General features: G+C 47.7%; 5 protein-coding genes across 5 annotated transcripts; 3 read left to right on the forward strand and 2 right to left on the reverse strand.

Annotated features, from left to right (window-relative positions):
* The first annotated feature begins 1 nt into the window (after position 1).
* LOC6602383 (methyltransferase-like protein 5) lies at positions 2-806 on the forward strand. Its single transcript, XM_002027351.2, has 2 exons — positions 2-497; positions 561-806. Exons 1-2 carry the CDS (start codon positions 10-12, stop codon positions 715-717), a joined length of 645 nt encoding a protein of 214 aa, XP_002027387.1. The 5' UTR covers positions 2-9; the 3' UTR covers positions 718-806.
* On the reverse strand, positions 735-2,661 carry LOC6602384 (putative aldehyde dehydrogenase family 7 member A1 homolog). The gene is made up of 2 exons (XM_002027352.2): positions 2,614-2,661; positions 735-2,433 (listed from the first exon to the last, which is right to left on the reverse strand). The coding sequence occupies exon 2, from the start codon at positions 2,430-2,432 to the stop codon at positions 819-821; it is 1,614 nt and encodes a 537-aa protein (XP_002027388.1). The 5' UTR covers position 2,433; positions 2,614-2,661; the 3' UTR covers positions 735-818.
* A 1,507-nt stretch (positions 2,662-4,168) lies between these two features.
* Positions 4,169-7,144, forward strand: LOC6602385. Its single transcript, XM_002027353.1, has 7 exons — positions 4,169-4,243; positions 4,308-4,411; positions 4,476-4,557; positions 4,618-5,379; positions 5,436-5,847; positions 5,907-6,371; positions 6,426-7,144. Exons 1-7 carry the CDS (start codon positions 4,169-4,171, stop codon positions 7,142-7,144), a joined length of 2,619 nt encoding a protein of 872 aa, XP_002027389.1.
* Positions 7,145-8,742: 1,598 nt separating this feature from the next.
* Positions 8,743-11,403, forward strand: LOC6602386. The gene is made up of 5 exons (XM_002027354.1): positions 8,743-8,881; positions 10,695-10,755; positions 10,812-10,886; positions 10,953-11,213; positions 11,274-11,403. The coding sequence occupies exons 1-5, from the start codon at positions 8,743-8,745 to the stop codon at positions 11,401-11,403; spliced, it is 666 nt and encodes a 221-aa protein (XP_002027390.1).
* A 229-nt stretch (positions 11,404-11,632) lies between these two features.
* On the reverse strand, positions 11,633-12,358 carry LOC6602387 (collagen alpha-3(IX) chain). The gene has a single exon (XM_002027355.1). It carries the CDS (start codon positions 12,356-12,358, stop codon positions 11,633-11,635), a length of 726 nt encoding a protein of 241 aa, XP_002027391.1.
* Positions 12,359-12,892: the final 534 nt, after the last annotated feature.

Raw genomic sequence — 12,892 nt, forward strand, 5'->3', positions numbered from 1 at the left:
TAATTAAACATGGCCCGCCTTAAGCTGAAGAAACTGGAGGAGTATTTGCAGTGTGTCGATGGATTCGAGAAGCCGAAGATCATGCTGGAACAGTATCCAACGCCTCCACACATAGCAGCATGTATGGTACATCATATGCAGGCCCAGCATGATGATATCGAGGGAAAATTCGTCGGAGACCTGGGCTGCGGCTGTGGCATGTTGAGCATAGGAGCCACTCTGCTGGGTGCCCAGCTGACTGTTGGCTTTGAGCTGGACGGAGATGCTGTTGACATCTACAGGAACAATGTGCAGGAAATGGAGCTGCCCAATGTGGACTGTGTGCGGGCGGATGTCCTGCAGCTGCCGGGGAGCAAGTGGGAGAAAACTTTCGACACAATCGTTATGAATCCGCCCTTTGGGACCAAGCACAATGCCGGCATGGATATGAAATTTCTGGAGGTAGGTCTGCGATTGGCTACAGGAGCAGTCTATTCATTGCACAAAACCTCTACACGGTAAGTGGATGTCATGTGGTATCCCATCTGTTTTAGTGATTCATCTCGGTTCTCTTTTGACAGCGCTTACATCCAGAAGAAGTCCGAGGAGTGGGGAGCCAGCGGCTCTGTGGTGGCCGAACTAAGGTACAACATCGAGGCCAGCTACAAGTTCCACAAACGTCAGTCAAAGGACATCGAGGTGGATTTCTGGCGGTTTGATATTAGCGGCAAGGATTAGCCTGCGCAGCGTATGCATTTTCTTTGGACATTACATTTATTTATATTATTAAAAAACTTTAAATAATAGAGGAAAGAATTCAAACTCAACTCTTATCTCTCCTACTCCACATTGAAAACGACGCCCTGGGCGCAGGCCAGTTCCCCGGAATGGTTGACCGTGATTGTTGCCCGCTTACAGTACTGCTTCCAGGCATCCGAGCCCGACTCTCGACCTCCGCCGGTGGCCTTCTCTCCACCGAACGCTCCACCGATTTCAGCTCCATTTGTGGTGGTGTTTATGTTTACGATGCCGCAGTCGGAGCCCCTGGCACCGATCCACTTGAACGCCTGACTGATGTTCTCGGTAAAAATGGCCGACGAGAGACCCTGCTCGACTTCGTTGTTCCAGGAGATGGCCTCGTCCACACTCTTCGCTTTCAGGACATACACGATGGGGGCAAACGTTTCGCGATGCACAACGCTGGCATCGTGCGGCAGACCCGTGATGACAGTGGGCTCCACATAGTATCCCGATCGCTCCAGGACTTTGCCGCCAAAAGCCACAGTTCCGCCCAAGGCCTTGGCCTCCTCAATGGCGGTCTTATAGCTATCGACGTTCTGCTGGGTGTGCACGGGGCCCACCAACGTCTGCCCATCCAATTGGTGTCCAATTTTGGGTATCAGATGCTTGTACTTGGCCACCAAGGACGTGACAAACTGGTCATGCAGTTGTTCGTGGACAATGATGCGCCTGGTGGTGGTGCAGCGTTGTCCGCTGGTGCCGATGCAGCCAAAGAGAGCTGCATCCAATGCCATTTTCAAATTTGCCGACGAATCGATGATCAAAGCATTGTTGCCGCCCAGCTCGAGGATCACCTTGCCGAAGCGCCGCTGCACCTCCACGCCCACATCTTGGCCCGTTTTGCAGCTACCCGTAAAGGAAACCAGATTGACGCGCTTGTCAGACACCAACGATTGGCCAACATCGGTTCCTCCCTGGCAGAGGGTCACGACGGGTGGCAGATTGTTGCGACGCAGAACTTCGGCAACGATTTTGGTGGTGGCCACCGAGACCAGGGGCGTGCTGGGAGCTCCCTTCCAGAGCACACTGTTGCCGGTGGTCAGAGCAATGGCGGCATTCCAGCCAAATACGGCATTGGGGAAATTGTAGGCGGAGATCACACCGACCAGTCCAAGCGGTCGCCAAGCCTCAAGAATCGTATGGTCGGCCCGCTCCGAGTTGATCAGTTGGCCCGAGTAGATCCGCGACAGACCCACGGCATAGTCGCAGATGTCGATGAATTCCTGCACCTCGCCCTGACCCTCGCTGTAGATCTTGCCCACCTCCAGGGAGACCAGCTTTCCAAGGGGCTCTTTGTACTTCCTCAGCTCGTCGCCGATTTGCCGAACGATCTCGCCACGGACTGGGGCGGGGACCTGGCGCCACTGCTTGTAGGCCTCCACGCCCAGGCCGATGGCCTGTTGCAGCTCCTGCACAGTTCCCTGACGCACTGTGGCAATGGCTTGGCCGGTGCCAGGATCGTAGCTGGTGATGGTCGGGCCACGCCCCTGCCACTGGCCCGAGTAGACGCCGGGATTGTTGATCTCCAGGCCAAGCTCCTTAAGGAAACCGTACTCCGGCTGGTCGATCAGATAGGATGTGGATGCGGAGGAGGCCAGGCGGCTGTGTCCGCGACCGGCCAGCCTCGAAAAGTGTCTCAAATGTGCGATCATGCTGGAGGAGAGCGAGATTTATGGATTACTGATTACGCCCTGATACGCCGCTTATCGAGCGATAGGCAGCTCCGCCCGGTTTCAGCTTGTTTACTGAACAATTTTTCGTGGTCTGACTGCTAGGCCCACACACCCCCAGCAGAGGGGCCCATCCACTGATAGCATCCCACTTAATACTCACATTGTGTGCCCAAAGTGTCGTCGTATCCTCGTCTGCCCACGTCGCTGGTCAATTATCAACTAAATGCGCCGAGTGCTTGACGACCACCTCTCTGCCGGCTGGTCATTAAAGTGGCAGCTTATCTCTAGAGTAAACTGAATTAAATGTAAAGAGAGGAGAACGGCAAAGAGTCAAGGGTCTTATCAGCTTCATATGTATGTACTATATATGGACAAAGTATGTATGCCTGGATGGATGCATGTACAATAATGATATACAATTCTGTAGAATACAATTAGGCGGTAACTAGGGGCTATATTATTTGAAAATATTTAAGATATAATAAGGAAATACACTCACAGAAAAATGGCATGGTAATACGAAAAACACATTCAACAGGAGTGTCTCTCTGTCATCTCTGAATGTCATTCGCACACGGCACGATTAAGAGAGAGAGACGGAGAACTAAGTTTGTTTGTTCATTCTGGCTATAATCCGATCTGGTCCAGCTTCCGGTAGTGTAGTCGAAATTGTCCTTCTATGCGATTCTGCGTTTTAGGTTTTTTTTGGTATCTTCTGTGGATGCCACAGATTTTTGTCTTTTGTGGGGGCAGAAGGAAGCGGGCGAAATTTCGAACTCACAGGAGTCTGAATACAGAATTTGGTTGCTCTATATCGACACGGCTTTATGGGGTCGAAACATATCCACCACAAAATATCCCTAAGCTCCTCGTGTACCGGGTATGTAAGAAAGCCAACAAAAATAACGATCAGCTCAACAGTGGAGACAAGTCACATGATAGAATGATAGACACAGCCAGCAAGGGATCATAGACTGATAAAAATCTCTTAGTCATGAACAACCCAAGTACTCAAATGTTCTAATGTGCACTAATTCGTGCGCTTCGTTTATCTCTATCCTATGACCTATTTAATTTGAATTTTTTGAATTTTAAAATATTTTTATTCCGCTACAAATGTTTCTCTCTCTCACACGTTTCATACAACAACACCAGTTATATTGCTTTCTCGCTTGTTTCCGCCAGTGGCCCACACTGCACGAGAAAAAAAGAGAGAGAATGAGGCATTGCCGATGGATTTGTTCATTCTAGCTATAATAATGATCCGATCTGATCTACATTCGGCAATCTGGTAGATATGGTAATATTTGGTTTTCTTGTATCTTCAAAGTTGTGGATGTCATAGACTTTTGTCCTTTGTTTCAAATATTTAGATCATATATCCACTCTCGGTGCAAATATATTGGCATACATTTGGAAATCTATGTGTAGCTTTTCGATACTCAGGTCATTTTTCTCTGGGTTTAATTATTCAAAGATAGTAGAAATAGTTTAGTAGATAGTTTTTACTTTAAAACATAACTGAAACACACGCAAGTACACGATGTTTTCCCTTCTATTCCTTCCTTTTTAAATGCCTCCAACGGTCTGTTACCGTGACAACCTATGAACTCTGCTCCAAATGTTTGTTCGTTAAATAAATGTTCACCCACTTTTTGCTGCTTGAATACTTTTTTCATTGACATCAGAAGTAAAGGAATACCTAAGAAAACAAAATGGAAGTTCTTGAAGAGGGAAATTTAATGGATCGAGTGCCAATACTGCTGCAACGAGATCTAGAGTTTTATCAGGTACCCATTTTACCCACTGGCATTCTTTTTATAAACTATCCCTTACAACATTCCAAAAACACAGACACATCAGCGTGTGCTGCAGGAGCCCATTTGTTCGGGCGTTGTGGGTGGGAAATTGGATTTTCCACGGTATGCTTCCTTTGCGGCGATCAAATTGATACGTTGGTGGGTTTAATTGAAATAGTATTGCTCTACGTTAAATCATAAAGGTTTACATAAACTGTTAAAGGTGGGAGGATGAGTACTTTGCCTCATACCGGAAACACTCGGGACTTCTGCACACCGAAAAGGAACTGAATGAAGGAGATTTTGTAAGATTCGATTGGTAATAAATGTATGTATATCTCCAGTACCTTTGGTTTCCTCTGCAGACCAGTGCCACTGTCAAGGCCTCTGATCCGGACAAGTTCGTTCAACTCGTTTGCCGATCGGCAGACCTACTTCTAGAGCACGTCCATCGCCTATCGCAGGAGTCTCTGGATCATGCTGATCTCTCTGTGCTGACGGCCACTATTGGAGCCGCTGCGCTGGTGAAGAACTCCCTGAGTGTCTACATGCAGGCGGCCACCACCACGATCGTTCCGCCCAAGGGCGATGAGAAGGGCGGAGCCCTCAAGCTGAGTTTCAAGCAATATGCCCAGATGGCGGAGGCATTGGCAGAGCGTCTCCTCGATCTGCACTGTCGCCTTCTGTTGCTGTACATCATGCAAGACGCCGACTGTCTGCATTGGGAGGATACGCAACCTTTCTTTGAGTCGGAGCGAGGCTCCTACACTGTACAGATGTGGTGGCACTATATGCGTGGCTCCAAGACAGATCTGTGGAACTCGGTGCCGCCGAAAATGGCCCAGAAGATCTTTGCCGGAATGCTGAACGAGACGCTCAGTGTGCTGACTGTCCGCTATACCCAGATCGTGACCAGTGTGGCTCGATCGCAGCTGCACTTGACGGACATTTGCAATATGCTGCTGTGCATTGCCGAGCTGCTGCCACACATCTGCGAGAGTGGCGAGGCATATGTGGGTCTGCAGTTGAGCAACCAGAGCGTTATCCTGAGGGACATCCACGCCAAGTGTCGGGAACTCTTCTACTGTCTCTTGCTGCGCGGTGCTCCCTTGGGTGTGCTCTCCAAGGTGAATTGAGAACTCTATGCCTATGAAAAGAGACTCTGAATTGCCTCTGTTTGCAGGTCTTTCGCAAGGGTCTCGACAACATGGAGATGTTTAGCTCTCGCCATGGCCTGCCCAGTGCATGGATTATATTTGCCTTACCGCGATACTTTCCCAAGGAGCAATCCTGTCAATGGGTCACGGAATTTGCTGATCTCACAACCAACACCGCCATTTCTTTGGACCTGAGAGTTCTACTTGCCTTTCCTGAGGCAGATTGGTCCTTTCTGCTTAAGATTCTGCTGATGAGAGACGCCTTCCTCACTGGCATCATAATACGACATCTGATGCAGCATTTACCGTCCTCCGAGAACTTTAAGAATGTGGCCAAACATTCCTTCACCAGTGCCGAGGGGGCACCACCAAAGTGCGAGGCGTTTCTGTGCCGCGGGGAGTGCTTCAATGTCACCGAGTCCATAGCAGACGATATAGGTGAGTAATTGAATGAAACTCAATTGATTCCTGGAATACGGATACACATATAATTTCAGATCCCGTGGGACAAGCCAACTATCAGATTGTCCTCTCCCTAACCTACTTAGTCGTGGCCGTTGGCAAGGCGGTGGACATCAAGTCCTGTCTGATCAAGACCCTCGAGGAACATGCCATTGCGGGCTGGAGCGACTGCCTGGACAAGCGCCAGGTGTGGAACCAGAAGCGCACTCCCTGGCTGGAGGCCATCATGCATTTTGTATATCCCGTGCTCGACTGCGTAGTGGAGATGCTCATCAATGCCGTCGAGAATGGGGCGAGCATGTACCAGGCCATGTCCCTGGCTCTGACTTGTGTCTCCGAGATCTGGGATTGTATACCAGAGGGTCTGTACAAGATTACCTCACTGTTGCAGGACATCATACCGGTTTCGACGCGACCTTTGGGGGATTCGGTGCTGCTGCAGGTGGTCTTTGCTGCTCTCTACACGGAGCTGATCAAGACAGCAGAGGTCCACGAACAGGGTGAGTAGAGGAGGGACTTCAAACCACCTTAAAATTAACATCTTATGCCATCAGCCAAGAATGAAGTCAAGACCTCCATTTGCTATTCGATATCGGAGGCCATTTGCTCCATAGACGAGGACGACAAGCACACAGATCAAATAGAGCTGTTCCTCAAGCAGGCCAAGGAGAGCATCAATCTGGACACGGACTTTGGTGGCACACCCGGCGGCAGCAATCGTGGCGCCGGCGGCATGAGTGCCGTGAGCACCGTCAAAATGGACGACCTAACCAATGCCGAATCGGATCGCCTGAGTCATAGTCCACCCAACAACTATGCTATGGAACTGGATGTGGGCATCGCCGACTATATAGCAGAGGTTCTGGTTAGCGATGTACTGACCACGAATATAGGCAAGCAGGCCCTCAAAGTGGTCTACAATTATCTGAAATTCAACAGGGATTGGTTGCTGGAACAACTGGGAACGGGCGACAACGATCCTAGTCCCTTTCAAGGTGTCCAGGGGCAGAATATCAAGGAGGCCCAGACCTCAGTGCTCAAGTCCATGTTTTTCATTGGAAACACACCGTTTGATCAGCTGCTGACGGGGTCCCTGAAGATCGACTACGTAAGTTGGCTGCAAATGCCTCTGTCCCTGAATCCAGAACGAACCTGGTTGCATTTGACAAGGCGCTGCGACTTCCAGGAGGATTCAAAGCTGGCGCTGCCAGAGGTGGCCATGGTGGCTGGCATTGCGAAGATAATGAAGCGACGCAAGGAGTTCGCCAAGTAAATCGTGGAGGGACTGGTGGCATCATTAGCACTCCCTCTCGGTCTGCTGTGAATTATGTTGTAGATGGAAAAAGGCACTGGAGAGGGCTTTCTCGCGCACTCTGGAGGCGGCTTCGCTCTCTGTGTCTTTGGATGTCATTAACGCCGCATAATGCAAACAAGTCGCTTGATACGGGAAGGGGCACCTCGCCGAATGCACAACAAAATAGAAAGGGCGACACGGAGCAGCAGGGCGCTAAAAAAAGAATAATAATATTTACATCTCCTCCAGCACCAGCTCCCCGTCTCCATTCCAGGGTTAATGTATGGGGGGAGATGGTGGGGGACCTACTGCCGAAAATGTTTTTGTCCACACTCTGGGGTACTCGCCCGGCACTTGGCAATTGCTCAGCAGCTCTCCTGGCCGTCTTTAGAGCCGTCTTCTCGGTGCCTCCGCTTCCTCTGCGCTCCTCTTGCAGCCAGTTATGAAAATTACTGAAACGTAGCCAACCTGGGCTCATGGTGGGGGAGGAGGAGAGTACCAGCACACGATGAAAGCACAAACACATAGAGAGAAACACACACACACACATCAGCAGGAGAAACACACACAGGACAACGTGACAAATAAAATCAAGCTAGAAAGCAGAGAAGGAGAAAGCGGCAGGATAACGACGACAGGGCAAATGCGCTTCTGCTAATGCACTATATATTCATATAAAATATTTATATTTAATCTAAACTGTAAATTTAATACGTTGAAATAAATGCTTCTGCTAAATAAATCTTTTCAAAAAGTCTAGTTTTTTTGGGGAAACGCAGAAGAAAAGCCTCCAAAATATGTGACGTTTTCTATAAATCTCTACCCAAAAAAAGGAAGCAAATTCATTCGAACTCACAGCAGAAAACGTTACAAAAAAAGAGGAATAAACACCGAGTGTCCTTTCAGAACAAATCAACTCGAATATTTCAATTGAAGCGCCTGCCCCATTGGCTGGCTTTGGCTACAAAGTCGGGGCAGGACCAGCCGCAGCGGCGACTCCGACAACTCCGGCAACGACAGCGACGACTACGACGATTGCCCCATGGTTGCTCCATTCATTCTGTTGTCGCTGCCAGGAGCGTGCGGACGTTCGTTGTTTAGAGGCACACGACCATAAAGTCAAGTGGCCCCCAAAAACTCAAAAAAAGAACCCAAAAAAATACAGAAGTGAACTGTGTGACGTGCGGGGGTAAAGTGCGAATGGTAACGGTAATTTGCGGACATTAGTTGCCACACACACACACACACACATAGTGATTAAATGCTCAAAACGAGAGAGAGACAGGAGAATGGAAGCAAAAGTGTCACTGGGACCTAACATTACGCATACGCAGCGTATGCCGCAGGTTAAATGTTGAAATTTAAAACCTTAACGAGCTGCCAAAGAAATGCTGGTCGTTAGAATTCTCCCTTAGATCTATATGTACTTTGTATGCCAGGCACGAACTGGATTTTTTTGATGTGGATACCGTCTCTATGATTGTTATATTAGCTCTATTCCGGCTACACCAGTGTCCAAGTGAAAATAGCCAAGCAATTGAACAGGAAATCTAATAGAAAACTGTGAACACTAAGCCATGAGCCAGATACAATTGCAACAGCAACAGCAGCAGCTACATCGCCGTGGACACCGTCATCATCGTCGTCGCCAGCCCCCAGAGCCTTGCGAGTGTTTGCGTCCTGTGATAAGGGTTTTTGGTCTGCTGACTTCATTCGGTAAGCACAAGTTTCTGTAAATTCACGAGAAATAATATAAATGTGGCCCAGGTGGACCTCACTACCTAGACCCTGCTCAGCCCCCATGCCCAAGATAATGCCAATCATAGAGAGAGGCGGCATGGCATGGGCAAGGCCTGGCATGATGTATGTGCATGAATAAATGCATGTTGCATGCTGCTGTTATGTCGCTTTTGGAATGTTTATTCCTGACGAATTGTGGGAAATATATAGCCGGAGGGTAGGTTGGAGGGAGTGTGTGCATTCAATGGAAATTCTGAGAATATAATAAAAAGAATATTCTTTGCAGAATTTTTTTTTACAAAGTTCTTTTCGAGGGAATTTCTATAGATTGATTGTGCTTTACTTGTTTTGTACTGAGTTTATGACTCATATCAGTGCTTCTAAACAGGTTTACATCTGCTCTTTTTTGGCACTTTATGAAGCTAAATCAGTTTATTAAATCATCATGGTTTCCATAGATCTTATTTGTGATGACCCATCTTTCCATCATTTATCTGAATATCTAACAAAGGAACTCCTTTCGGCTTTCAAACATTTTTGCTGTACCTTTTTGGCCATCTGCTGCAGCTATCAAACTTGACTTAACCGCTTATCATGGCCAGTCAGTGGGACCAGTCAGTGGACCAGCAGCCAGTCTCCAAATGGCCCTTAATGTGTTTAAAATAATGGAAAATGTGGCCACTTCCACACCCCCTTTTCAGCATGCTCGTATGATAAATGGCTGGCTGCAGCATAACAAAAACTTTTGGGTCAAGTTCAAACTAATTTCCTTAAAAATTGTTGTGGGGTCCCTCTCTATTATGAATGGAAAAATACAGCAGAATAAAAAAGTGGAAAACTTGATAGTTCATAAACCCCGAAGCATGGCTGAGAAAGGGGGGTCTTCGAGGGGAAATCCTGTGTCAGAGCCATTAACAAGGCATTGGCCTTTATGCAGCATGCAGCTTGCAGCTCACAGTTCGTGCATCCTGTGCCAAAAGCAGCTTCATTTTCCCTGCTCGATTTCTCCCCAGCAACTTTTCCATACGCTCGACAATGAGCCTTGTTGTTGGCGCCTTTTGGCGCCAGCCATTTCGCCATGTTCCCTCTCGTCCTAAGCGGATGCCACCAGAATCTATTTCCCCCACCATCTCCTTCAATTATCCAGATAATTTTTTGCATGTTTTTTTTCGATTTTCGGCCCCCGGTTTTATTCTGTTCACAGCATTTAATGTAATTGGTTTCGGTTCGGCTCGGTTTGGTTCAGAGTCTCCACTGAAATATGGGAGGAATGAATGTATCTCTCTAACTGGTTTAATCTGATTTGTTTTTCGCGGCTTGGCATAATAAAAACAACTTAATTAGATTGAGTTTTTGTGTGGCTTGGAGACTGAACTGCGATGGGATGGGATGCGATGGGATGGGTGCTTTTGTTGGCCATATCTTACACATTGAAAGTGGTCGACGGAAGAGACAAACGGCAACGGGATGGGGGGGGACACATAATGTGGTCAGAATATGAATATTTAAGGGGGCTGCTTGAGCAGTTTGGAGAAAGATGAGTCCAATGTGTATCTCCTACTCACAAAAACTCGTCAAACCCCTCGCGCTTTGCTCAGTGGTTTCTTATTACATTTTATGGCCCTGGCTTAGTGGACAAAAAGGCCCCAACTCAATAAATATGCTTATAAATATATTTGCCTAGACACAATCACATTATTTTATAGGCCCCCATTCAAGGATACAGGATATCCAAACAGAAACCCTCCTCCTTCTTAAAACAACATTCTTAGGCCATTTTTCATTCCAGTTATCTGCGGTGTGGGCGTCGATGTCTATATGCATGGCTTCCAGGCGGGACTCTATATACTGTAAGCCATGTTAAGGGACCATAGTCCCACCGAGAAGTCCGTTAATTTCTGGTCAGTTTTTCAGCCCTGCTGGTAATGTTCATCGAGATCAAGTGGCTGTTTACCCTATTCCTGCAGCTCCAGTGCTCCGAGTGAGTGCTCCCTATATATATTAACTATATATATGTACTTATGATTTCGAATTTAATTGGATCCAGGGATAACTATCAGAGGGGCTCGAGAGGGTCCTACAGTTGCTTGGGCTGCTGGCGGGTGTCGTCCGCCTTCTGCGGCGGCTGGCACCCCACTCCCATCTATGCGATTATTGGCATCTGCCTGATACTCTATCCCCATAATCTGTGGCTCAGCTATGTGGCTGGCATGTTCCTGCTGCTCCTCGGCCTGCTTCGACTCTGCACTCTGATGAGATTCATTCCCGCCAAGGACGAAGGCCTCCTGCCGCAATGCGACTTTGAAAAGTGAAGGAAGACAACGAAAAAACTTTGCTCTGTATTTGATTGTTTGCTTTGTACTTGTAGGGTGTCCAGTTTTGTGGATAACATGGAGGATGACTTCGTGGAGATTAGTGCCTCGCAAACAGTCTTGGACCAGGAGGACGATGAAGATGATGGAGACGAAGAACCCACCATTGACGATGATGTTTGCTAATAGTTAAGAAGTTATTGCTTAAGTTCTCGTCTCTTTAGTATTGGAAACCTTTAACTTCAATATTGGTCAGGTTTCAACTCGCCCAAGGATTTCAAGGCTTCAACCAGTTACGAATCAAAAGCGAAATATATATATTTTTTGTTGTTTTATTTCCATCTTTCCGTTGCAGAGTTCTCGCCATAATTATTTTAAAGTTCTCTCCCCTTTGTCACCAAGTGAAAACTTTATTTTAAATCTGTTTTCTGTTTGAATTTGTGGCAAATGGATTACCCACATGACTGAATGCCAAGAGGATTGGTTGGTGGCCAATCGACTCCTCTTCTACTTCACCAAAGGTACGCTCGTGGCCCTCGTAGTCGTCTTCGTCTTCGTCATAGGACTGTTCATTCGAGAAGTAGCGATGGTGTCCATAGTCTCCATGGTGCCCATAGTGCCCGTGATCCCCGTGATGTCCATGGGAAGGCGGTGGTGCTGGTGGTGGGTAGTTGTCCCGATATGAATGCGAGCCTGGGAAACCGGGAGGACCTGAAGGACCTGGAGGACCGGGGAGACCTGGAAAGCCCGGGTAACCCTTCTCGCCTGGTGGTCCCTTCTGCCCTTGATCACCCTTGGGACCCTTCATCCCTGGATATCCTTTAACGCCTGGCGCTCCCACAGGCCCTGGTGGACCTGGCGGTCCAGGGGGGCACTGACAATGCTGCGGCGGAGGGGGATAGGGATAGCCAGGCGGCGGGTACGGCGGATGATGGTGGTGGTGGTCGTGATGATCGTAGTCCTCGGATATGATCACTTCATGCGGTGGTGATGGATGCGGGGCCGGAGCCGGAGCCGGAGCGGGACTGCCAGTCATCAGCGTGATGTGGCGCGGCCCGAAGGTTTCAGCTCCTGCCAGCAGCACTCCCAGGCCGAAAGTAATCCAGAAACTCGAAAAGCTAGCTACTAAACGCGACTTCATTCTGCCAACTAACCAAAATCAGATGATCATCAGCTCTTTTTATATCGCGACAAAATTCAAGAGAATGGCAAGCGATGGTAGAGAATCATTCAAACTACCGTTGGAATAGCTCATTCGAGATTTATAAACTTTGGCGAACGATTATTGTCTTTCATATACGAGTATTCTATGCAAATGCCTCTTGTTTAATAAACCAAGCCAACTATTTATAAAATGTGTATACGATTTGCATAATAATCAATGAATGAGTTCTGTTCTCTTTCGGGTGCGCTGAAAGAACTTTCACAGGCCCAACCCCGCGCTGGTCGTTGCGATGGAACGATGAAAAGTGAATTCGTGAACAAAACTAAATACTGTGAATCCCTCAATAAAACTCACGCTAAAAAATGTATATCCAAGAGTTGGAAACCATCAATTGAATATATAAAAACTTTTACTTACTTGCTGAAATACGCATGTATGTTGCATACCTTTTTATTTCCCAAAAATAAACCCTAAATTTTGAGCAGCCTTTCACAGAAAAAGACACATATA

Source organism: Drosophila persimilis, unplaced genomic scaffold, assembly GCF_003286085.1.
Source record: "Drosophila persimilis strain 14011-0111.01,24,50 unplaced genomic scaffold, DperRS2 tig00000780-arrow-arrow-pilon, whole genome shotgun sequence".
In the NCBI taxonomy this organism is placed as follows: Eukaryota; Metazoa; Arthropoda; class Insecta; order Diptera; family Drosophilidae; genus Drosophila; species Drosophila persimilis.